The sequence below is a fragment of the Zea mays genome, chromosome 5 (genome assembly GCF_902167145.1).
Source record: "Zea mays cultivar B73 chromosome 5, Zm-B73-REFERENCE-NAM-5.0, whole genome shotgun sequence".
NCBI lineage: Eukaryota > Viridiplantae > Streptophyta > Magnoliopsida > Poales > Poaceae > Zea > Zea mays.
Genome location: NC_050100.1, coordinates 147,322,169 through 147,345,683, shown reverse-complemented (window position 1 = coordinate 147,345,683; position 23,515 = coordinate 147,322,169). Strand labels below are relative to the sequence as shown.

Genomic DNA, 23,515 nt, shown 5'->3' with positions numbered 1-23,515 from the left:
GCATGATCAACTCCAAAATAATTTAATGGAGCATATTTAGGATCTGCACATGGGAATTAAATTTTATTTGTATTAGATATGTAATTTTTGTTTTTTATGCATTGTGAACTTTTTATTTTAATTTGACATATGTATTATGTATTTTTAAGTAATGTAAATTTTTTATTTTCTTAGCCCCGTTCGGATCCTTGGAATTGAATTCCATACTAATAATTGTAATTTATGCGTAGATCAATTAAGCTAATATGATTTTATATGGAATATATTTGTATATTACTATCGGCTATGTGGGAGAGATACTTGTGATGCTCCGAGCTAGATCCCGAACCTAATTTTAGAGATACTTGTGATGCTCCGAGCTAGATCCCGAACCTAATTTTCAACACCTAGTTGTCCACACGTGCAACTACAAATAGAGGTGGTAATGAGCTCTAAATTTTACACTACAAAATTTAAGGATCGAATCGAATTATGACCGAGGTCTATTTCTATTTATTTTTAAACTAAAATTAATTAAAAGCTTAAATAAATTATGAAAAAAATATTTAGATCGTAATTCATTACCATTTCAAGCCCTACCATCCTAACTGCAAGCCCTTGCCCTTCCCACACGGTGGCTCATGGCCTCATTTCAAGCCACAAGCTGCATTCATTTCTTACCCCCAAAACGCATTTGAAGCCATTGTTGGCCTTCGCTTCGCGTAAGTTTCTGCGGAAAATAAGACAAAACTTGGAATTCCCGTGTTTCAGTCCGGCCAGCTTTGCATATTGGTGTCGGCATCCAAGGTTTCTCACCTCACCTGCTAACTGCTGTTAAGAAACAGGATGCTTCCTCTCCAAGAAGAGATCCTCTCTCCTTTTGTCAACCTCACGGTTCGGAATGCGGAATCGTGTGCAACGCAACAAATCTCTGTACATTGTCCTCAGTCTGTCCATCCTCCATCGACATGCTCCATGCCAAAATACCTGTACTTGAGCCCCCTTTAAGAAAAACATACTTGTGAGGCTGGATAATATTGGTGTTGCTGTTGCCTGCCTCTGCCTGACAAGTCATACACTACAGCTGAAAGTAGTTCTACAACAGATCAGAAGAATTCACAAATAGATCGAAACATGTCTGAAATTAACCTCAGCCGGTCCAGAGTCTAGTTGTTTTTTTCCCATAGAATCAAACATCTTTACACCCCAAGAACATGTCAACGGAGAGAATAGCTAGAATGCCTGTTCCAGGTCAACTTTGCAAAATCTTGGAATGCTTTGCAATGCGAAAACACACTGCGCATCCTACCGGCAAAAGAACTTTCGACCCATTTTCTTTCCTATTTCCACATATTCCATTTTACATACATATAAGCAATGACAATGGAGGACTATAGCAAGATCTATATCAAGCCATGAAGCAACACATGCAAAAAAGAAAGAAAAGAAAAAAAAGGAGCAAAAAGCTAAACAAAGTGGCAAAAAAGCAGAGGTGCAGGGGAAGCAGGTCGAACCAACAGAAAGGGGCAGGGATCAAGGCGTCAAAATTAGTGTTATACAACTTACAACCATGCCAGACCTTGCGCTTGCGTCCTACCATGATGACCTTCTGCTAGTGACACGGCCATGGAAAACATCATCTGCTCCTCGATGCTCTCCGGGCGGAAGTGGCTTGGAGCCATGGTGAAATTCTCAGCGAAAGGCAGCGGTTGCATGGCCCCTGCATCCACCATGATGTCCGATCCGGCATAGCTTGTTCCCGCCTCCGCACCCTCCGACCAGTGGTCGGTTGAGCACTCTCCCTCCTCTCTTACCACTCCTCTGCTGCAATTTGGTGCCATCCCGCTCCAGGTGTCTAGTGAACTGTTCTCGACGCTGCACAAGCTTCCACTAGACATGTTGCACGGTCGGCGGATCATGTCAAAGACTGGGTATGTGCTACTGCCAGCCATGTAAGAGAAATCCATGCTTGGTGGCTGGTGCTCAGCCAAAGCCGCAACACAAGAGTATCCACCTGGATGAGGCATTTCTAGAGGAGCAGCCGGAAGAAATGCCTGCCTTTCACGTGATGGTGGCTCAATTACAGGAAAGTAGCTGCCACAAACAGGATTTACTAGATGTCCTTGTTCCTGCTAAGGTAATGAAACAAATAAGAAACAGATATAGAGTTTGCTTTGACTTAGCAAATACATAAATTCCAAAGCAAAAATTATTGTTCGGATTTGATCCAAGTAAAAAAGTGATTTCAAAAGGTGTTCTGAAGAATCTCATCAATCTTACCATTAACTGTTTTATGAAAACATTTCCTTTATGCATTTTTTAAGTATTATAATGGGAAGCCTAGGAGCATCTTAGATGCCTGCTAAGATCAGACAAGTCCTTGAGATCATATCAGTTGATACTATGTATGGTTACGCATTGGTTGTTCATAAGTAATAGCAGTGTCATTTGCCCTTGATGAGTCTGGACCCCAGCCCTCAGGTGTTCTACGTTAGCTGGGTGTCAATGGTCGGTTGTCGTTTGCAGGATGCAAATGCAAGCACTGAGAAGTAACAAGCACAAAACTGGGAACACGATGCAATATTTAGAAACTATCGACTTTATAAAAATAGGACAACTGTACACAAAACTCATTAAACCAAACAGAGCATATCCACTATAGTTTCAGTTTAGCTACTCGACCTTCAAATATCCTGAAATAGGCTATTCAAATGAAATGAAAGAAAACATAGTTGTCAATTCATGCTCCAAAAGTGTCTGCACATCTGGCACTTTTGTCAGAAGCAAACTCCCATAGTGCAGTATCAAGAACGTCCATAAGATTTCATAACATATATCAAATAATTGATACATATATTAGATATTGCCCCATTATGGCAGTACTCAAAACTAATTACCTCAAATATTTGTATTAGCCAGCATTATGGATACGAGAAGCTTTTTTATCCGTAGTGGTTGCAGGCAAGAAAATTTTGGTTTATCCCGCAGACCTAACTACATTCATTCCACAAAACCATTTTGCCAGTGACTCTATCCTCTAAATTAGCACCCAAATAACAAATCATGTTCGATATCTACATAATTGGCTAACAATCTGGAGTTGCAAAGTTAGCTCGTGCAATCACCATAACAAATTCAATCAATTCTACTTGATATTCCGAAAACAGATAGAGCTGAGATTCCGTGGCAAATGAAAACATGAACATCCAACTCTGGATCACAGAAAACGACTAAATTTCAATATGAACTACTCCCTCCGTTTCAAAATATATTTCGTTTTAGATTAAACATGCGTTCATTAATTAACCTATGAATGTAGTTTGTATGTATGACATTCATTATCATCCATTCGAATGTGAACATAAAAAAAAGAAGGCTAGAAAGAACTATATTTTGAAACAGAGGGAGTATTTGTTAAATGGATATACTAATGCTGACAATGACTATTTAGCGAATAAGTGCGAAGGACGAGGAGAACTCATAGACCCTATACTACCCAGTAGCATGACTATGCTTATCTGCAAATTACATGCACATGTTAGCACAACAAACAAATGTGAGATTTGCACAACAGGTGAAAAGATTATCAACATGCAACATGTTAGCACACAATCCTTTTTTTCCAAGTGAGAGCACATATGCTATAACTATTTAAAATACAGATGTTGTAACTTTCTAAGAGAGCACATGGTCTTCACCATGCTTTCTTTAACTACAAATCCTGCACACTGAAACTGGTAAAGTTTTATTTTAGGCAAATGTTGGTCTATGTGCAGCTCTTGGAAAACCAATATAAATTAGCACTCATAGCATTATTCAAGTCATGTACTGCATGCATCTTGCTAGTTCCTGTCCACTAACCTGAATGGAACGCCAAATTGCTTCCATAACCATCATGTTCTCCAGATTCATGTCAACATTATCATCACTGTCAGCAAAAACAGGTGGCACAGTAGTTAGATGTCGATTTCATCTCAACAGTTAAATGTAATCCACTGTAAAACTAAAAGATCAAGTTTCCGTAATATTTAAACGTTGCAAATTGTAAGTTACAACAAACAAAAATAGAATGGTTTCATGTGAAACATAAAAGAGATAGCATGAACATACCGGTTGTGTCTAGAATGGAAAGGCCGCCTGTTAGCCTGGCTAGAGCATGAAGGTTCAGATGAACAGCATTCATTTCCTTGCTCAGTACATTGATATGATGGCACTACAGAGGTAATGACATTATGGCTGTGTAAGTGATAAGACTACACCAGAAAGATAGCATTATTAAATGAGCATATTAGTTATGCCCACTGCTAACCTGAAAAGGATGTGCTGCAAATATCTCGATACTCAACTTCTGTTGTTGGTGTTACCGTTCTGCTAGAAGAACACCTGCCCTGTTTTCTTCTCATTTTAGCTTCTTCATCTTGGAGTTCTTTTTGGCGCATCCTCAACTGTGCTTCTATGACTTTCTGTTCTTCCTGCAATATGTTATACATAAGCTACAGCAAATGCAGATTGCAGTCTAAAGACTGTACAGAAGTTGGCAATGCATAAATGGAATATGCAGGCATTTAAAGGCTAAGACTTACAAACTGCTCTATGCTCCTTTCCTCCTTTGTTTTCACACCACGATACTCCACAGCATAATTAGGCGTTTTGCAGAATGGGCACCTTCAGCGACCAAGTTTTTTTTTCATAAGAAGGCATGTAATCACCAAATAATATGAAACTAAGATGAGATGAAATAAAGGATACTCACTGTGTAGGTCGAGCAGTATGAGTTGGTTTCATTTGAAGAAAACACTCTGTAAAAATGCCAAACAGGATATGCAAAGGTTATTTGCAGATGTGGGATGGCTAAATCAACAGTAGGATGCATGCATTACCTGTACATATCCCCTTTGAGCAACACTTTGAACGGTTGAGGCTTGGGTAGTACTGCAACAAATTGAAACAATCTTATTAGAAAATGCTCAAGGAGAGATAACACAGTGCTTGCACAAAACAACTGATGATTCTATCTGATTAGTTAAACAGCCAACTAACCAGAACCCCAAAATACTTCTAAGAACCAAATAGACCATCCTATTCTTCACTATCATTGGCCAAATTCCTGAGGTACTTTTGAAGCTAGTGATCAAAATGCAGTACTTGCTGTCCTGCCCAACTAGTAACACTAAAAACAACTGAACAAGACATGTAGATGCGGAAAAAAAAACGCCACGAGCTATTGAAAACATCTAAGAAACAAAATTCCATACAACAGAATCAACCAATCAGGCAACCAAATCATTAAGTGTACTGCAATAGCAATGAGATTAAAAATCCCAGATAACAAGAGCATAACCAGATTCACATTGAGGATTAGACAAAGGATGTAACGATACAACCATAAGACAGAAGTGCCCAATACGCTGGTACTGAGCTAACTAGGCATGGAACTGGAGCAGTTTCTTGCGAGGCTCGTATAATACGCCCATTTCAAGTGATGTGCAAGCCTGTTACCACACTACCATCACATAGGAGTAGAACAGTAGAACATTCGTAAGCCATGTTGCTCCAGGAATTAGAATCAATGGGGCACTGGTGGCACTGGTGGCACTCATAACCTCATATAGCACAGCGGTTAGCCATCCAAAAGGAATTCAGAAAATTCTCCAAACAACATGATCAAAGCATCAAATGTGGTGTGATAACAATCTTAGGACAACATGGTAGCGCATTTTGCACAATGTACATATACAGTATGATGTCCTAGCAGAGCATGAGCAGTAGGTACCATCCCAGACACATACGCAGAACAAAAAAAAAACAATGATGCCCACCGTTACCGCGCTTTTGACTACTTGTTGGCAACTCTGGGGTATCAGGCAAAACAGTCAAGTACTCTCAAGTCATTGAAAACACGGAAATGTTCGGCTGGTCCTAAAACAAGCCCCTAGAATATCCCTAACAACAATGCACGTACAGAAGCAGAGCAGAAGGTAACAGTCGCCTGCGCACAGAACAAACAAAATACGACGCCGCCGTGACTGCACTTTGCAGAACTAGTCGACAAAATTGTGCTGTTAGCCTAGAAACGTGGCTAAGCGTACTGAAACCCACGGTCCTAGGAGGAGGTTCCAGAGCACACAGCATCTAGAACCGCGTGCACGGTCGTCGACCTCCCCCCACCCAGTCAGTAACAGAATCGCGGCAACGGCACACGCAAATCCAACAGAGTCAGGCGCCAATGGACCCAGTAACCCCCCCGCCGAAATCTTCCCCCCTCAGTCCAGGTCTCTAACCGTGGACCGTGGTCGGGCATTCCCGCCACAGCAGACGGCGCCGCCGCCGACGCCGCCGACGCCGAAATCGGGGGTGCGTGAGGGTGGGGGGAGATCTCCCCGCGCGTGCTTACCAGGAAGCAGATGGGGCACTCCTCGAGGTCCCCTCCGCCGGGCGCGGCGTCGTCGGCGCCCGGGTAGCAGGGCGCGAGCTTGGCCTCGAGGATGAGCTTGCGCAGCTTCTTCTGGTCGATGTCCTTGTGGTCGTAGAGACCCTGCGGCCGCGTGAACCGCTCCTCCACCCCCGACTTGCGCCGCCCGCCTATCCGGTTCCCCATCCCTCCCAGATCCGCCTCCGCCGCCGGAGACGAAGCCTTGCTCGGTCGCTTACCCCCCCGGGACCCGGAGTCACAGTAGACACATACGGTGTATACGCAACAGGAGTCAGGAGGGGAGGGGGCGTATGCACTGTCGCAGCGGCCGAGGCGAGGTGGTGGGACGTGGGAGTGGGGGGTTTTTTGTTTTCAAAAAAGTTTTTCCTCGGTGCGGGCGGGTGGGGACTGGGGTGGAGATGAAAGGCGTATGCAAAAGAGAGAGAGGCGGGCAAAAGAGAAGCGGGCGCCGGGCGGGCGGGCGGGCGACGGACGGAAACGCAGCAGGGGCAGCCGCTTCTGCCCTGCCGCTGTGCTGCGACGGCGAGAGTGACTGCGGGTGCGGCGCGGCTTCCCTTCACTCCGCCCGTAAACCTGCTGCTGCTGCTGCGGTTACTATAAACCGGGGCGGGGACCCTCCTCCTACCGGCAAGCAGGGCCGCGCTTTGCAGTTGCAATTTGCAAGGGACAACGACTGTGGAGCCTCTCATCACTGAGACGAGGAAGTCGTAGGCAGCGGCCTAACGGTACTGTTTGATATTCACACTTTCGAATTTGCCTTGTTTTACTTGATCACTGACACTTGCTAAATCAGCTTGTTTTTCCTTGATCGCAAGGTGTCTGATACAGATAAAATTTTGTTGCCCTATGTCCCCCCTCCCCTCACTTTTGGTTGTTTTAAATCCCTAAGGCTTTGTTTGTGCAAAGAGAGATTGAAGTGAATTGAGGTGTATTGGAGGGATTGAAAGAGAAATTAGTTCATATTACACTTCGATACGTTCCATACCACCTCAATCCACTTTAATCCGAGATTGTCCAAACAAACCCTAATTTGGTGCGCAGAATACTCTGTATCTCAGAGGGACAAACACAAACACACACCCGCGCGCGGTACTGGTGTGCACATGACCGTGACTCAATTAACCGTGCCCTTACATCCAGCGGGCCTGCCACGGTATTTATTCGCCAGAATTTATGAATTACAGCCGCATTCCGTTGTGCTGCTACCACAACAACAATGCACGGGCGACGATCCGTACCCTGGCATGGCGAGAAAAGCTTCCTCATGTGCAGCGGCAGGCCAGCAGCATTTAACGAGACGGTACAAGTGCGTGAGTAGTTGGAGAGGAGGAGGGGGGGCACCAACCCTAAAAAGCGTCCACTTTGCCTCTGGGCTGCATGCAAATGGGGCGGGCGGGGCGACTACGCATTGATGAGACGAGAGGAGATACGCTGCACACTTTGCGGCGTCGGTACCAGGCCAGTTCCCAGGCCCTGGCTAAGGCTAGCTGGGTGAGAAAAAAAATGAGGCTCATGCTTTGCCAAAGATCCTGCTGCTAATAATGTGGTGAGAGTATACTAGTAGTATATGCTTTGCACTTGCTGCATAGTATGGGTAAGGCACAGGACACCTGGGTTCTGGTCAAGCGTTGCAACCAAGAAGTAGCAATTGGATAGCATGTCTTGAGTCATGAGCAAACGAAACGATCGTTTTGTGTATCGTATTCCACTGGTTCATTTAGTTGTCCAGTGGACATTCTACATTCTTACTAATTTTATGAATAACTAGCTCAGTGCTCGTGCGTTGCAACGGGATCATATAATAGCTCGATAACTTATATATACAAATGTGTGTTATACTGTTATGAGATGGAGGACGACATCCACGAGCCGTCCGGGATGACATTGAAGAGAAACTCGGACATGTGACGCACGAGCACTCACCTAGTAGTGTAGTATACAAGATTTAACAAGACAATTTAAAGGCAAAAATTCAAGAATGATCTTTCATAGACTACTGTAAATTCATGACTAAAAGCTCACTGTAATTGACTTGCTTGAAGAACACAATAATACTACTGTGAATATGTGATACAACTTAATCACAGTAGTAAAATTACATCTGATGTTGTATTTGGTAAAAAAAATATTTTTTCAGAATTCAGAGCCAACAACTAAACTCAAATGTTACAAGGTACAACGAACCTTACTATTCAGATTATTAATATAAAAACTCAAGACAGGTGTAATCCTCAAACAATCATAAGCAATGCGTATATGAATTTTAGACATAATGGTGCCTACCACATGCTTTAGTATTCAGATTATTAACACAAACTCATGACATAATGACCAAAAAATATTAACACACAAACATGGACATAATGTTGTTTAGGAATTTCAAACATATATAGAGGTCAAATAGAGGAATTTCAGACAATGAACAATTATCATCATTAATAGGCTAGAGTTCAAATTCTTAATATATGAACTTGACATATAATAGTGCTTCTAGCAATGTCGCCTTAGTTTAAAAACAGTAATATGGCATAGAGAGGAGAGGAGAGGAGAAAAGAGAAGAGAGGAAATAAACAATATCTATTGCTTTCCATATAAACTCACAAAGTTCTATATATTCCAATCCCATGGAGAGATGAGGGGAGGAGAGCTACAAAAACCAATCCTGTTCTGTTTCTCCTTTCAGGCCTAACCCTATGCATCAACATATTCATTCAAGAAACCAACAACCTGTAACATATCCCTTATTATCCTACCCATTACAAACTTGTCATTAAAATTAAATTCAGTACTGACTAATATTATCTCGATCAATCTTCAAGGACATCGAGCTCGATTTTGCTATGCCACAGAGAATGGTGCATGTGGACCCTTCTTCCTTATATGCGTCAGGTGGTCTAAAGTTGGCTTTAACCTTTAGCCCACCCTACATTAGAGATTTGGACATCAAAAGAAAGCTAAAACATTCTAAAGCTTTTAGATCTCTAAGTTTAGAAGAGGGAGGCAAACATGCCCTAGAATATTGGAGATCGCAGCTGCTGCTATCACCAAGTAACACACTAAGATATCGAAGACCGTAACTGCTGCTATCACCGTTTAAAGTACAGGATTCAGTGGTGGTGCTTTTGCTTCTACCTTAACAACTAAGATCTCAATCCATCTTAATTTGTCCAATCGAACTCTGAATGAAAAAAAGGAATCGCATTTTAGGAATGATTGATGAGTTAAGGTTCAGAACCTTTGGTTATTTCCAAAATAAAGACTTGCATGTATGGCTATAACAATTTATACTTTTAAAAATGGATACTTATTGAGACCTGATAACCACATTTAGCTAGCTTAGCAGGAGGGAGCATGCTAACTCATAATGCCTTGTAATTACTGAATACTGATGAACCAGCAGAGCCATACCTCATTGACATCCTCAAGTAGCTCTGACAAACAAATTAGGGGACATGACAAACAAATTAGGGGACACTACCTCTGCGTATCTGCACAAGGGCCCAAGAGAGGTGGGGCCCGGCCATAGGAACGGAACTCTCAGCTCCCACACCGTGCACCAGTGAATGCGAGCAGCTGGTCTGGCCTTCCAGTAATCCGATCTGCATGCAGTGTGATCCAGGATTCACGTGGATAAGGATGAAATCAAGAGAGCGCTAGCTAGGATCACACGCCAATAGCATAATGAAGGAAGGAATGAGCGAGCGAACCTTGAGGAAAACATCGCCGACGGGCTTCTTTGTGTGGCTCTCCGTCGTTGGTCGCAACCCCCACCACCGCCCTCACTCGTCGCACATCGCGCTGTGGTCACGGTCGGGGCTGCCCTTCCGTCCGGTCGACCGGTCGAGCATGGGGAGATCAAGCAGGACTCGAGGAGGAGCTAGCGGATTTATGGCGACGGATCGGGATAGCGGGGCCAAGTGTGGGTTGTTGGATTGTTGCGCCCGTGGGTGTGGCAGGCGGGGGTGAGGGCGGGCAGAGGGATCATGAGCTAGAGGGGGGGATCGTGGAGGGAGTGGGAAGTTTGGAGGGAGATCGTGGGGGATTCCTTTGCGCGGGCGTCTGGGAGTGAGCGGGTGCTCCTGAGATGGCTGAGATTGACGATGAAGAGGAGAGCACGGGATGGAGACGGCGCTAGCAGGAAGAGCTAGAGGGCGAGGGCTCGCTGGGCAGAGAAAGCAAGGGAGACTGACCCTAAAGCCTAAGCTGGGTCAGGGTAAGAAGCGTGCGGCCTCCTGGCAGCTACTTGGGCCGCACCAAAGAAACACAGCCCACGCGACCTATGTCATCGTCACGGCTTGCACATTTTTATGACCATACCGGCCAGCCAACATAGCTTCTACCGGCTTATAAGCCTTCCTTCTTCAGAGAAAGCAATCGTGGTCAAATGCTCCTCCCGGTGTCAAATTGAGGCAACTTTTTGTGCGAGCAGACGTGGGTCCGGTGTGTGCAAAACTTAGGGTGGCTATCACGTGGGCGCCCGTAGTCTGCAATGTGGGCCCAACGTCCAGAGTGTGTGATGGCTTGCACGATAGGAATGGCTGAATGGGAATGGGGGATTTCGTCACATGGGACCGGAGTGCCCCAAGTCAGGAGTTGCTCGACGTCCCGCGTCACAGAATGTGATGGTTTGCCGGACAGTAGCGACGGAGGAGCCATTATGGCTTAGTGTGGCATTAGCCATACCTTACTTTTAATAACTCTAGTATCTTCTATTATAACAACAAAATAAGATGTGGTGTGATGGATATGTTGTCTTTAATCTAGCAGCAGGTCTTGAGTTCGATTCACAATTCTTACAGATTTCATTTTTTACTGCTGCCGGACAGGGATGAGGGCAAAACAGGAAATGGAAAAAGGCAGAACAGAAAATGACAGGCTACCCTTACAGCCTTAATAAGTAGGAGAGATACGTTGCACCAATTAAACTAAGTTTTTTTTCCAATCTAGATGGCCTAGTGATCGTGGGATCATTGAGTGTCTTTGATGATTATTGCTAGCTTTGATTTGTTCTTGTAAATGGGGTTCTTATGCCCATCACACAGGAGATTCGTGAATAGCAACTATAGTGAAATAGTGGCTTGTTGGGTATCGCTCTAGAGTAAATCCTTATGGCGCCTGCTTATGGGCTTGGCTTGTTATGCCATTCACTACATGATTCATCTAGTTTGGACTCACCACAACAATGATGTAGGTTATTGGCAAGCAACTAATCCTTGGAGATAAATATTGTGTCATCTCTTGCATCGTGCGGTTTGCTCTCTAAACTAGTAATATAAAGTTAAGATGCTTGAAAAAATAATATAAAGTTAATATAAGTTTTTTTTTCATTTGAAACCGTTAAGATGCTTGAAAAAATAGTATAAAGTTAAGTAAAACAACATTTTTTTACTATATAATAACAAATAAATATACTTTTACATGAATGTTATAATTTTCAATGGGATCCAAAAACTCTTAAAAAGTTCTCTTATTTGGAGTCGTTAAAATGTTCAAAAAAAAATAACATAAAGTTTTAGTAACATAGTAATTACGTACGAGAGCTTGTCACTTCAAAAAAAAATAGTTCTTACATCAAAGTTGTAGCTATCATCAATGACATCTACAACATTTGAGTTTTGAGGTGGTTAAGATAGTAGAAAAATAATATAAAATTGAAGACATATATTAATGGGATACCAGACGTATGTTAATATTATACCAAAGCAGATAAGAAATTGATGAGTGGGACCAATTCTAAAGATATTTCAGCCCTTTTACCGGAAATGCTTCCTCCTCTATGCACAAAAGGAGTTTATTAATTGATATGGTGTGCTATACATAAATGCACATTTTTATAGTGTCCACCAGATTAAGATGAATTTTGTAATGTGCTACCCACAAAACAAGGCTTTCTTGGTGTCCTGGAAACGAAAAATATCTGCTTAAAATGGTAGCTTGAGCTGCTTTCTGATCCCATGTGACTGAAAAGTTTTCTGGAGCTGCTGCTGAAGCAGTGCTCTGAACTAGCGGGCTGAAGCCATGCTCTCGCCCAGCTTTGCCTTCTTAGCAGTCAGATCAGGCTTCCTAGCTTCTCCTGCAGCAATCTCTGTGTTGTTCGAGACTTCGAGTACATCGCACTGCTCTGCACCTCCTGCATTGTAGATTTCAGCTGTACTCATTATAGGAACCATCCGTTAATCAGAAGAAGCAGATACAAATTCGCAACATCAGCAGAACAGTAATTAATTCTGCTCTATATAAAGACACAGCGACACAAAAAAAAGGTAGCTGTAAGTGCTTGTTGGTGGGATCTTGAGCAATGCCGCTCTATTTCTTGGCTCAGGTGAGTAGATCTTGAACTGTGTATGCCGTTTGAAATAGTTCCTCACTACTGTGTGCTATATTATTGCACTGCAAACCTAACAAAATGTACCAACCAACAATTTCTTAGGAGAGCAGACTCTTGTATGCAAGAACAGGTTGTCTTTTAAATTCATATTAATGTTATTTGGATGCTTGTGAAGTTAATGGTTATGTGCAGACCATGGTCCATGACTCACCATGAATTGTTTTCGTGCATCGGGCAAGTAAAACAATAGCTACTTGATAAGATAGACTGATGGAGAAAGAGAATCGCCCAAGATGTAAAAAATTTATATATACATATATCTACACAGCTTCCATGAACAGCTAATTCTTGCTATCTAGGCCTAACAGAACAAATTACCCAGCAACGTTCCTCTCTACAAATCTAGTATCGACAATAACTTACGATCCAAGTACAACCATAAATAACGCCCTATCTTTCTCGACGTTACCATCACACATGCAAGAGATACGTTAGAATATATCAGCAGACCATTTTACACCATAAGTTCACAACACATTCTTGTCAGTGTTCATAGGCCCAGTAAAATACAAGTTAGCCTATATTGACCATCACATAAGTCCTAACCACGCTCTTCTTGGCTGTCTGAATAGTGAAGCCACAAAATGTTGGTGCGGACCAACACAGGCTTGACAACCCATAATTCAAATCCTTCCCCAGGAGAGGCAACAGCCATGGCCCAGGAATTTATCACCCGCATTGATCCGGTCCATCTGAAACGCAATGAAATGGCAAGGCAAAAAACAATTTGACTAGATGGCAAGAGTTAGCCTCCAGCTTCCCAGACCCAGCCCAGGTGGTCCATTCCATCGGGCAGGCCAACAAAGATCCATCAATAAACTACAGGCCACTGGCTAGTTTTCAACCGAGAGGACAGCAAGCTACTGGATAGATCAGACCAAAGCATATTAAACACCTCTGCCCTACTTTTGCCGGTTTGATTAGTATCACGCAGATGCCAAGCAACCAGTTGCGGCTAGGCTAAACAAGGTAGGAACTGCGATGAGCTCGATAGATCATACTTTATGGTTGCCAAGTATCGGGACCATACCCTCAGCCTCCGCACTTCCTCGCGAGTCTCCGCCTCGAACCGCCGCCTGGAACTCCTCCATCTCCTTCCTCACCGAGCTGCGCGCCCGATTAGAGCATGCGGATGTTGAATCTTACCCAAAAACGAAATGCCCGGAGTTTCAGGTGGAGAAAGAGAGAGTGAGATGGGCGGATCAGATCACGGGTGGCTCGCCTTTGCCTTGCCCACCTGGGGTCGCCGGCGACGAGGAGGCGGCGTCTGTTGAGCGACTGAGCGGTGGCCGGTGAGGGTTTGGGTTTGATTGGGCGGGAAATGTTTGACCGTCTGGACAGAAACGGACGCTCAGGATCGCACTGTCTATTCTCAATACCGACAGGAGGTTAATCGGCAGTTGATATGCATACCAGCCTGCACATGTGTTTCTGTTGTCGACGGACCTTGAGGACTTATTTGGTTATTCCTATTATACATGAATTGAATATAATTAGAAAAATTTTTAAATTTTTTTGACTTGCTTGAAATTTAAATCAATCTAATCCTACTCAATCCACATAGAACAAGCCCTGACTTGATACCGGTGGATTATATTAACCTTTTGATGTTTGTGAACCGTCCTTGCAAATCAGCGTGGGTGAGCCTATCGACTTCTGGGCTTTGGACTGCTTTAATAGACCTATTGGTTGTTGATACCGATAGGTGGGCTTCTAGTCTCGCAAACACAAACCTATCCGTAGCCCAATAGTTGATAGAACATATTGAGTTTTATGATATTGCCACTAACCAATTAAAAGTCAAGTTGTGTAATATCTTTGTCCACAATACGGCTATATATTTAATATTTTATTTGTCACTTTTTCTCATAAAGGGTGTCTTGCATTCTGTAAGGGTGTGTTTGGTTGAATGTATATTGTATAAGGAGTGATGAAAGAAGGCGACCACAGTTTATATAGCGTTTGGATGAGAGTCACGTGGGGACGAGATAAATACCGGAGTAAGTTTTTTTGTGACGTCGTGATCCAAAAAAATTGAGGGGACGGTGTCACCCCTGCCTCATCCTACTTTGACCTCAAACCAAACACATCCTAAGTATTTCACTTTCGACTGGCTACTAGTGAGCAATCTGTTTCCTTTCTCTCTCCATTTATCTTACATTTGTATCATCATAAATCTGACATGTCATCTCTTATAGTTTAGTTTGTCTACATCACCTTATTATCTATAACACTATATACCAGTTTAAACTTTGCAAAACCCACCCAATCAAATCACTCACACTCTTAATCTCCAATAAATCCACCAAATAAATTGCACCTAAACTTAAACATACCATCAAAATCAACGGTTTAGAACGCTAGATAACCCCCTATCTTTTACTCAAACCTAATGAGCAATACTATTTGGATCCTCCCTCATCACTCACTCCCTCCCACATAACCCCGCCGCCCCAGCCCCCCTCCCCCGCGTCACCGCCACGCCCTCCCCCTCTCTCGCGTCGCCATCGCCGTCAAACCCTCTCACGCTGCCACCGCAACCACTGTTGACCCCTCCCCTCCTCTTGGATCGTAGCGTTACCACGAGCTATATGCTAGTACTTACTCTAAGTATCGTGTTGACACTCCAATTGCTGACTTGATCCTGCCTCATCTACCAACAAGCAAATCTAGGCCCTCAGTTGTTTAGGCTGTAGCTAGGAGTGTGATCGAACTGGCAAGGATTATTAGCACAGAAATCATCGAACCTTGAAAAATGAGTGTGTCATCTCTTTTCTCCCCTTCAATATTAATCTCCACGCATGTGTTTGACATTCATACATTGCTTATGTTGCTAGCTCACCAACGTAGTGTTTTTAGTTGTTGGAGTAACTAGTTATAGTGTAGTTAGTTTAGTAGCTAGCTCTTATGTGGCAAAATGTTCTAATGTAGAATAAAATTACTAATAGTCTCAGTAGCAAAGCTAGAGAAAAATTGAGGAGGGTGCGTTTAGTATTTTGGGTGCATAAATTTTTTAGAGGTGCGTTTAGTATTTTTGGGTGCATAAATTGGTGAAGACTGAATATGCTTTTGCCTTATCCAATTTGGTCACTGTTTCTATTGTGTTTAGAACTGATGTACACCTTTTGATAAAGAAATCGTCACTTTGGGGCTGTTTGTTTCGGCTTCTGGCAGCTTCTGGCCACCAAAAGCTGTTGCAGACTGCCAAACGATCAGCTTTTCAATCAGCTTTTATAAAATTCGTTGGGGCAAAAACCATCCAAAATCAACATAAACACATAATCGGTTGAGTCGTTGTAGTAGTAGGAATCCGTCACTTTCTAAATCCTGAGCCCTATGAACAACTTTATCTTCCTCCACACATAATCATAATGATACTCAAGTTCTCCCCACAGCCAGATTCTTCCCACAGCCAGATTTTCAGAAAAGCTGGTCAGAAAAAAGTTGAACCAAATAGGCCCTTTGAGTTGCCTCCTTTTCTATTGCAGCTTCATCTTCTCCTTGCTTGCTCCTCGTTTCTAAGTATCTGCCCATCATATCTTCTATGTCGTCACTCTTTCTAGGTTTCTTTAGTTCTTTTTCTTGTTTGTTTCTTGATGCAGTAGGTCTTCGCTATCCACTTCTTTCAATAGCTAGAATCTCACCTTCTTCATCTCATGACAGAGTATTAGCCCTTCCTTGAAGCACATCTTCATTTCTTTCAGTGAGTGCATCATCAACATCATCATCTGCATCATAAACCGCATTGATATCAAAGCATTGTGGCCCATCTTTGGCATCCTGAAGTTGCTCAATGGGTTCTTCCTCTTGCGACGCCTCAAGAGAAGTGCAACTCCAAGTCCCTTCAGCCAAGTGTCCTACACAATAACAAGGAAATAAGTCAAGATGAATATATGAAATCAAATCCTAGTGCAATGAACAAGTCTTAACATGAGATACTCTTGCCCTAAAGATATATATGGCATTACCTAGCAGACTAGTAGATTACCTAGCAGGCTAGCAAATATATATGATATGGGAACAAATAACCACTCATTACAATTTGGTCCCTTCTCACAAACACAAAATTAAAGTATCTCGATACATGATTCTCACTTGTTAATCTTGCATTTGGAACTCGGGCTAAAATGGTTGGTTGCCTCTTAATGAATAAATGAATGATTGGACTAGATAACAGGCATCGATGCATTTCATATCATGCATTTGAACTTCACAAACACATCCAGAGTCATTCCTCTTCACCACTGCTAATAGACATTGATGGATTAGTTCAGTCAGATAATCCTCAGCTACCTCCTCCTACAACCCAAATTCGCACTAGCGACTTCCTTTGCATTGCATAATTCTCCGAGTACAGACAACAATACATGAAGCAATTTCTTATATTATGTGGTAGGTCCTCCAAACTAACCTGCATGATTATGTTCATATCCATGATAGGAGTGTTGCTAAGATGCATCTCAATACTTTTGTACAATAGCAATTGGTAAGCCATTGCACTTCTCTACAAACATTTTAGCCCAGTGCTCCACCTCTTGTGGACAAGTCATGTATTTTCTCTTCCAAATGGTCTATTAATGAATAGCAAATCACTAGCTAGTCCATATATACTTCTACAAAGACATTGCCCTTCACTAGCAAAATTTAGTTTGGTTGCCTCTTAATGAATGAATGGACTAGCTAGCTTAAGCTGAGCATCATTCAAAAAAGAGATATATGAACTTATCATCATAAAGAATCTCCAAAGCATCAAAGAGCGGGAAGGTTGCCTTGTTGATATTAAATTTCTTGATTTTAGGGTATGTCTGCAGAATTAAAAAACATCGATCAAATATGAGGTTCTCACTGTGAGGTTATCCCACATAATTAATTCATTAATTGATTATCCCACAAAATCAACTTACCACCATGAGATTCTCCACAAAGCTAGTGATTCTTAAAGCATATTCACTAATTAGGTCTACCCACTCTGTTGCTTTGCTACTTTAAGCATCTTGTGGTCTCTCTTCACTTGACCTTCTTTATCTTAAATATGAGCCTTTGTAAAGGATACATACTTGTTCCTAACATGAAACTCCTTTATCATACTATTCCACCCTTAAAAGTTACAACCATTGTCACCTCAGCCACCATCTTTAAATTCATGGAGAATGTCAATAAGGGATCTCTCAAGGCCTGGATTCCAATCCGCTCTTTATTTCACTAATACATAAACAATGGTCATACATTAGTAATACAAAACTTACATGAAAGCATGCAGAAACATTGAACACAATACCTCTTATAGAACCTCCACTTTTTTTGCCCCACTGCATTTAGGAGAAGGCTTCTTTTTATGTAGCACTTGTTATAGAAATGTACCTAAACAACTTTGAAGAACCGCTCAAGAATAGATTGCTTAGTTAGTTATCTACTTCATTGCCTGTTAGGATACAAATGAATAAATACTTTAAATCTAAGGGGCCTATATTTCACAGTGGGCCTAAAAATGTAGAGATGGCCCTGCATGTAACAAAGATCGCAACACTACATCATTGCATGGTATATTCATTTTATCCAAGCCAACCCGCTGCTGATCCAATGGGGATGAGCGGAGGCTGTGGGCGGTGACCTGACAACAAAGGAAAAGAAGACATAGTGACATGGGCATTCAAAGAGACCAAAAGACAAGGTGAGAGCACCTAGAGGGGGGGTGAATAGGTGATCCTGTAAAAATAGCTCAACAAAACAAACTGAAAGGGAATTAGGGTTACACCTAGTTCCTAAATGATTTTGGTGGTTGAATTGCCCAACACAAATCTTTGGACTAACTAGTTTGCTCTAGTGTATAAGTTATACAGGTGCAAAAGGTTCACACTTAGCCAATAAAATGACCAGGTTTTGGGTTCAACAAAAGGGCAAAGGAGCAACCAAAGGCTCCTCTGGTCTGGTGCACCGGACTGTCCGGTGTGCCACCGGACAGTGTCCGGTGCACCAGAGGACTTCAGCTCAAACTCATCGCCCTCGGGAATTTCCAGAGCCAGCGCGCTAGAATTCACCGGACTGTCCGGTGTACACCGGACAGTGTCCGGTGCTCATTTGAGTCGCGGCTCAGGAACTCGCCAGTCTCGGGAATTCGCGAAGGCTGCTCCGCTATAATTCACCGGACATGTCCGGTGTGCACCGGACTGTCCGGTGCAACATCAGGGCAACGGCTACTTCGCGCCAACGGTCACCTGCAGGCGCATTTAATGCGCGCCAGAAGCGCGCAGTCGTCAGGCACGCGGGAGCAGGCGCACCGGACATTGAACAGTACATGTCCGGTGTGCACCGGACATCAAGGCGGGCCCAGAAATCAGAACTCCAACGGTCAAATTGCAACGGCTATGGTGACGTGGCTGTCGCACCGGACATGTCCGGTGTGCACCGGACTGTCCGGTGCACCATTCGACAAACAGCTCCACCAACGGTCATGTTTGGTGGTTGGGGCTATAAATACCCCAACCACCCCATCATTCATGGCATCCAAGTTTTCCAGCTTCCAACCACTTTACAAGAGCTAGCATTCATTGCAAAGCACACCAAAAGAGATCAAATCCTCTCCCAACTCCAATCAAGCCCTAGTGACTAGAGAGAGTGATTTGCTTGTGTTCATTTGAGCTCTTGCGCTTGGATCGCTTCTTTTTTCTTTGGCATTCTTTCTTGTGATCAAACACTCACTTGTAATTGAGGCAAGAGACACCAATCGTGTGGTGGTCCTTGCGGGAAGTTTGATTCCCAAGTGATTTGAGAAAAGAGAAGCTCACTCGGTCCGAGGGACCGTTTGAGAGAGGGAAGGGTTGAAAGAGACCCAGCCTTTGTGGCCTCCTCAACGGGGAGTAGGTTTGAAAGAACCGAACCTTGGTAAAACAAATCCACGTGTCTCACCTCTCCATTTGCTTGCGATTTGTTTTGCGCCCTCTCTTGCGGACTCGATTATATTTCTAACCCTAACCCGGCTTGTAGTTGTGATTATTTTTGAGAATTTCAGTTTCGTCCTATTCACCCCCCTCTAGGCGACTTTCAATTGGTATCAGAGCCCGGTGCTTCATTAGAGCCTAACCGCTCGAAGTGATGTCGGGAGATCACGCCAAGAAGGAGATGGAGACCGGCGAAAAGCCCACTACAAGCCACGGGAGCACTTCATCGGAAGAGTCCCGCACCAAAAGGAAGGAGAAGAAGAAGAGCTCCTCCAACAAAGGGAAAGAGAAGAAATCTTCTTCTCATCACAAGGAAAAGAAGGAGAAATCTTCTTCTCACAAGCCACGTCGAAGTGGGGACAAACACAAGAGGATGAGGAAAGTCGTCTATTACGAGACCGACACTTCATCAACATCCACCTCCGGCTCTGACGCGGCATCCGTCACCTCTAAGCGCCAAGAGCGCAAGAAGTATAGTAAGATCCCCCTACACTACCCTCGCATTTCCAAACATACACCTTTACTTTCCGTCCCATTAGGCAAACCACCAACTTTTGATGGTGAAGATTATGCTAGGTGGAGTGATTTAATGAAATTTCATCTAACCTCGCTCCACAAAAGTATATGGGATGTTGTTGAGTTTGGTGCACAGGTACCATCCATAGGGGATAAAGACTATGATGAGGATGAGGTGGCCCAAATCGAGCACTTCAACTCTCAAGCGACAACAATACTCCTCGCATCTTTAAGTAGAGAGGAGTATAACAAAGTTCAAGGGTTGAAGAGTGCCAAGGAGGTTTGGGATGTGCTCAAAACCGCGCACGAAGGGGATGAGCTCACAAAGATCACCAAGCGGGAAACGATCGAGGGGGAGCTCGGTCGGTTCCGGCTTCGCAAAGGGGAAGAGCCACAACACATGTACAACCGGCTCAAGACTTTGGTGAACCAAGTGCGCAACCTCGGGAGCACGAAGTGGGACGACCATGAAATGGTTAAGGTTATTCTAAGATCTCTAATTTTCCTTAATCCCACTCAAGTTCAATTAATTCGTGGTAATCCTAGATATACTAAAATGACCCCCGAAGAAGTTATCGGGAATTTTGTAAGTTTTGAGTGCATGATCGAAGGCTCGAGGAAGATCAACGAGCTTGATGATCCATCCACATCCGAAGCTCAACCCGTCGCATTCAAGGCGACGGAGGAAAAGAAGGAGGAGGCTACACCAAGTCGACAACCTATAGACGCCTCCAAGCTCGACAATGAGGAAATGGCGCTCGTCATCAAGAGCTTCCGCCAAATCCTCAAGCAAAGGAGAGGGAAAGACTACAAGTCCCGCTCCAAGAAAGTTTGCTACAAGTGTGGTAAGCCCGGTCACTTTATTGCTAAATGTCCATTATCAAGTGATAGTGACAGGGGCGACGACAAGAAGGGGAGAAGAAAGGAGAAGAAGAGGTACTACAAGAAGAAGGGCGGCGATGCTCATGTTTGTCGGGAGTGGGACTCCGACGAAAGCTCAAGCGACTCCTCCGACGACGAGGACGCCGCCAACATCGCCGTCACCAAGGGACTTCTCTTCCCCAACGTCGGCCACAAGTGCCTCATGGCAAAGGACGGCAAAAGGAAGAAGGTTAAATCTAACACCTCCACTAAATATGAATCTTCTAGTGATGATAATGCTAGTGGTGAGGAAGATAATTTGCGTATCCTTTTTGCCAACCTTAACATGGAACAAAAAGAAAAACTAAATGAATTGATTAGTGTTATTCATGAAAAAGATGACCTTTTGGATTCCCAAGAGGATTTTCTAATTAAAGAAAATAAGAAGCATGTTAAGGTTAAGAATGCTTATGCTCTAGAAGTAGAAAAATGTGAAAAATTGTCTAGTAAGCTAAGCACTTGCCATGAGACCATTGACAACCTTAGAAATGAAAATGCTAGATTAAATGCTAAGGTTGATTCTCATGTTTGTGATGTCTTAATTCCCAATCCTAGAGATAATAATGATGATTTGCTTGCTAGGATTGAAGAATTAAACATTTCTCTTGCTAGCCTTAAAGTAGAAAATGAAAATTTGATTGCTAAGGCTAAAAACTTTGATGTCACTATTTCCGATCTTAGAGATAATAATGATATCTTGCGTGCTAAGATCCATGAACTTAATTCATGCAAACCCTCTACATCTAGTGTTGAGCATGTTTCCATTTGTACTAGATGTAGAGATGTTGATATCAATGCTATTCATGATCACATGATTTTAATTAAGCAACAAAATGATCATATAGCAAAATTAGATGCTAAAATTGCCGAGCATAACTTAGAAAATGAAAAGTTTAAATTTGCTAGAAGTATGCTCTATAATGGGAGACGCCCTGGCATCAAGGATGGCATTGGCTACCAAAGGGGAGACAATGTCAAACTTAATGCCCCTCCTAAAAACTTGTCTAACTTTGTTAAGGGCAAAGCTCCCATGCCTCAGGATAACGAGGGTTACATTTTGTACCCTGCCGGCTATCCTGAGAGCAAAATCAGGAGAACTCATTCTAGGAAGTCTCACTCTGGCCCTAATCATGCTTTTATGTATAAGGGTGAGACATCTAGCTCTAGGCAACCAACCCGTGCCAAGTTGCCTAGAAAGAAAACTCCTAATGCATCAAATGATCATGCTATTTCATTCAAAACTTTTGATACATCATATGTGCTTACTAACAAATCCGGCAAGGTTGTTGCCAAGTTTGTTGGGGGCAAACACAAGGGCTCCAAGACTTGTGTTTGGGTACCCAAAGTTCTTGTTTCTAATGCCAAAGGACCCAAAACCGTTTGGGTACCTAAAGTCAAGAACTAAAATTGTTTTGTAGGTTTATGCATCCGGGGGCTCAAGTTGGATACTCGACAGTGGGTGCACAAACCACATGACAGGGGAGAAAAGGATGTTCTCCTCATATGAGAAAAACCACGATCCCCAAAGAGCGATCACATTCGGGGATGGAAATCAAGGTTTGGTCAAAGGTTTGGGTAAAATTGCTATATCTCCTGACCATTCCATTTCAAATGTTTTTCTTGTTGATTCATTAGATTACAATTTGCTTTCCGTATCCCAATTATGTCAAATGGGCTACAACTGTCTATTTACTGATATAGGTGTTACTGTCTTTAGAAGAAGTGATGATTCAATAGCATTTAAGGGAGTGTTAGAGGGTCAGCTATACTTGGTAGATTTTGATAGAGCTGAACTCGACACTTGCTTAGTTGCTAAGACTAACTTGGGTTGGCTCTGGCATCGCCGACTAGCCCATGTTGGAATGAAGAATCTTCACAAGCTTCTAAAGGGAGAACACATTTTAGGACTAACCAATGTTCATTTTGAGAAAGACAGGATTTGTAGCGCATGCCAAGCCGGGAAGCAAGTTGGGACTTATCATCCACACAAGAACATCATGACTAGTGACAGGCCACTGGAGCTCCTACACATGGACCTATTCGGCCCGATTGCTTACATAAGCATCGGCGGGAGTAAGTACTGTCTAGTTATTGTGGATGATTATTCTCGCTTCACTTGGGTGTTCTTTTTGCAGGACAAATCTCATACCCAAGAGACCTTAAAGGGATTCTTGAGACGGGCTCAAAATGAGTTCGGCTTAAGGATCAAGAAAATTAGAAGCGACAATGGGACGGAGTTCAAGAACTCTCAAATAGAAGGCTTCCTTGAGGAGGAGGGCATCAAGCATGAGTTCTCTTCTCCCTACACTCCACAACAAAATGGTGTAGTGGAGAGGAAGA

General features: G+C 43.1%; 2 protein-coding genes across 3 annotated transcripts; both read right to left on the bottom strand.

Moving 5' to 3' along the window:
- Positions 1-1,282: 1,282 nt before the first annotated feature.
- On the bottom strand, positions 1,283-7,207 carry LOC100276421 (GW2). Of its 2 annotated transcripts, none has more exons than XM_008683413.4 (8): positions 6,374-7,207; positions 4,860-4,911; positions 4,733-4,778; positions 4,563-4,644; positions 4,289-4,451; positions 4,090-4,192; positions 3,841-3,907; positions 1,283-2,108 (listed from the first exon to the last, which is right to left on the bottom strand). In XM_008683413.4, the coding sequence occupies exons 1-8, from the start codon at positions 6,575-6,577 to the stop codon at positions 1,542-1,544; spliced, it is 1,284 nt and encodes a 427-aa protein (XP_008681635.1). In that variant the 5' UTR covers positions 6,578-7,207; the 3' UTR covers positions 1,283-1,541.
- Positions 7,208-12,189: 4,982 nt separating this feature from the next.
- On the bottom strand, positions 12,190-17,295 carry LOC103628527 (uncharacterized). The gene is made up of 6 exons (XM_035958892.1): positions 17,212-17,295; positions 16,445-16,657; positions 15,923-16,001; positions 14,038-14,217; positions 13,831-13,941; positions 12,190-12,542 (listed from the first exon to the last, which is right to left on the bottom strand). The coding sequence occupies exons 1-6, from the start codon at positions 17,293-17,295 to the stop codon at positions 12,415-12,417; spliced, it is 795 nt and encodes a 264-aa protein (XP_035814785.1). The 3' UTR covers positions 12,190-12,414.
- Positions 17,296-23,515: the final 6,220 nt, after the last annotated feature.

Coding starts and splice junctions, on each gene's coding strand:
- LOC100276421 (XM_008683413.4), bottom strand. CDS start 6,577: ATGGGGAACCGGATAGGCGGGCGGCGCAAGTCGGGGGTGGAGGAGCGG. Junction 4,452..4,562: donor AAAGGAGCATAGAGCAGTTT/GTAAGTCTTAGC, acceptor AACATATTGCAG/GAAGAACAGAAAGTCATAGA. Junction 3,908..4,089: donor TTCCATTCTAGACACAACCG/GTATGTTCATGC, acceptor TTTTGCTGACAG/TGATGATAATGTTGACATGA.
- LOC103628527 (XM_035958892.1), bottom strand. CDS start 17,295: ATGGCTTACCAATTGCTATTGTACAAAAGTATTGAGATGCATCTTAGC. Junction 13,942..14,037: donor CTCGTCGCCGGCGACCCCAG/GTGGGCAAGGCA, acceptor TTTTTGGGTAAG/ATTCAACATCCGCATGCTCT. Junction 12,543..13,830: donor AGGAAGTGCGGAGGCTGAGG/GTATGGTCCCGA, acceptor TCTACAATGCAG/GAGGTGCAGAGCAGTGCGAT.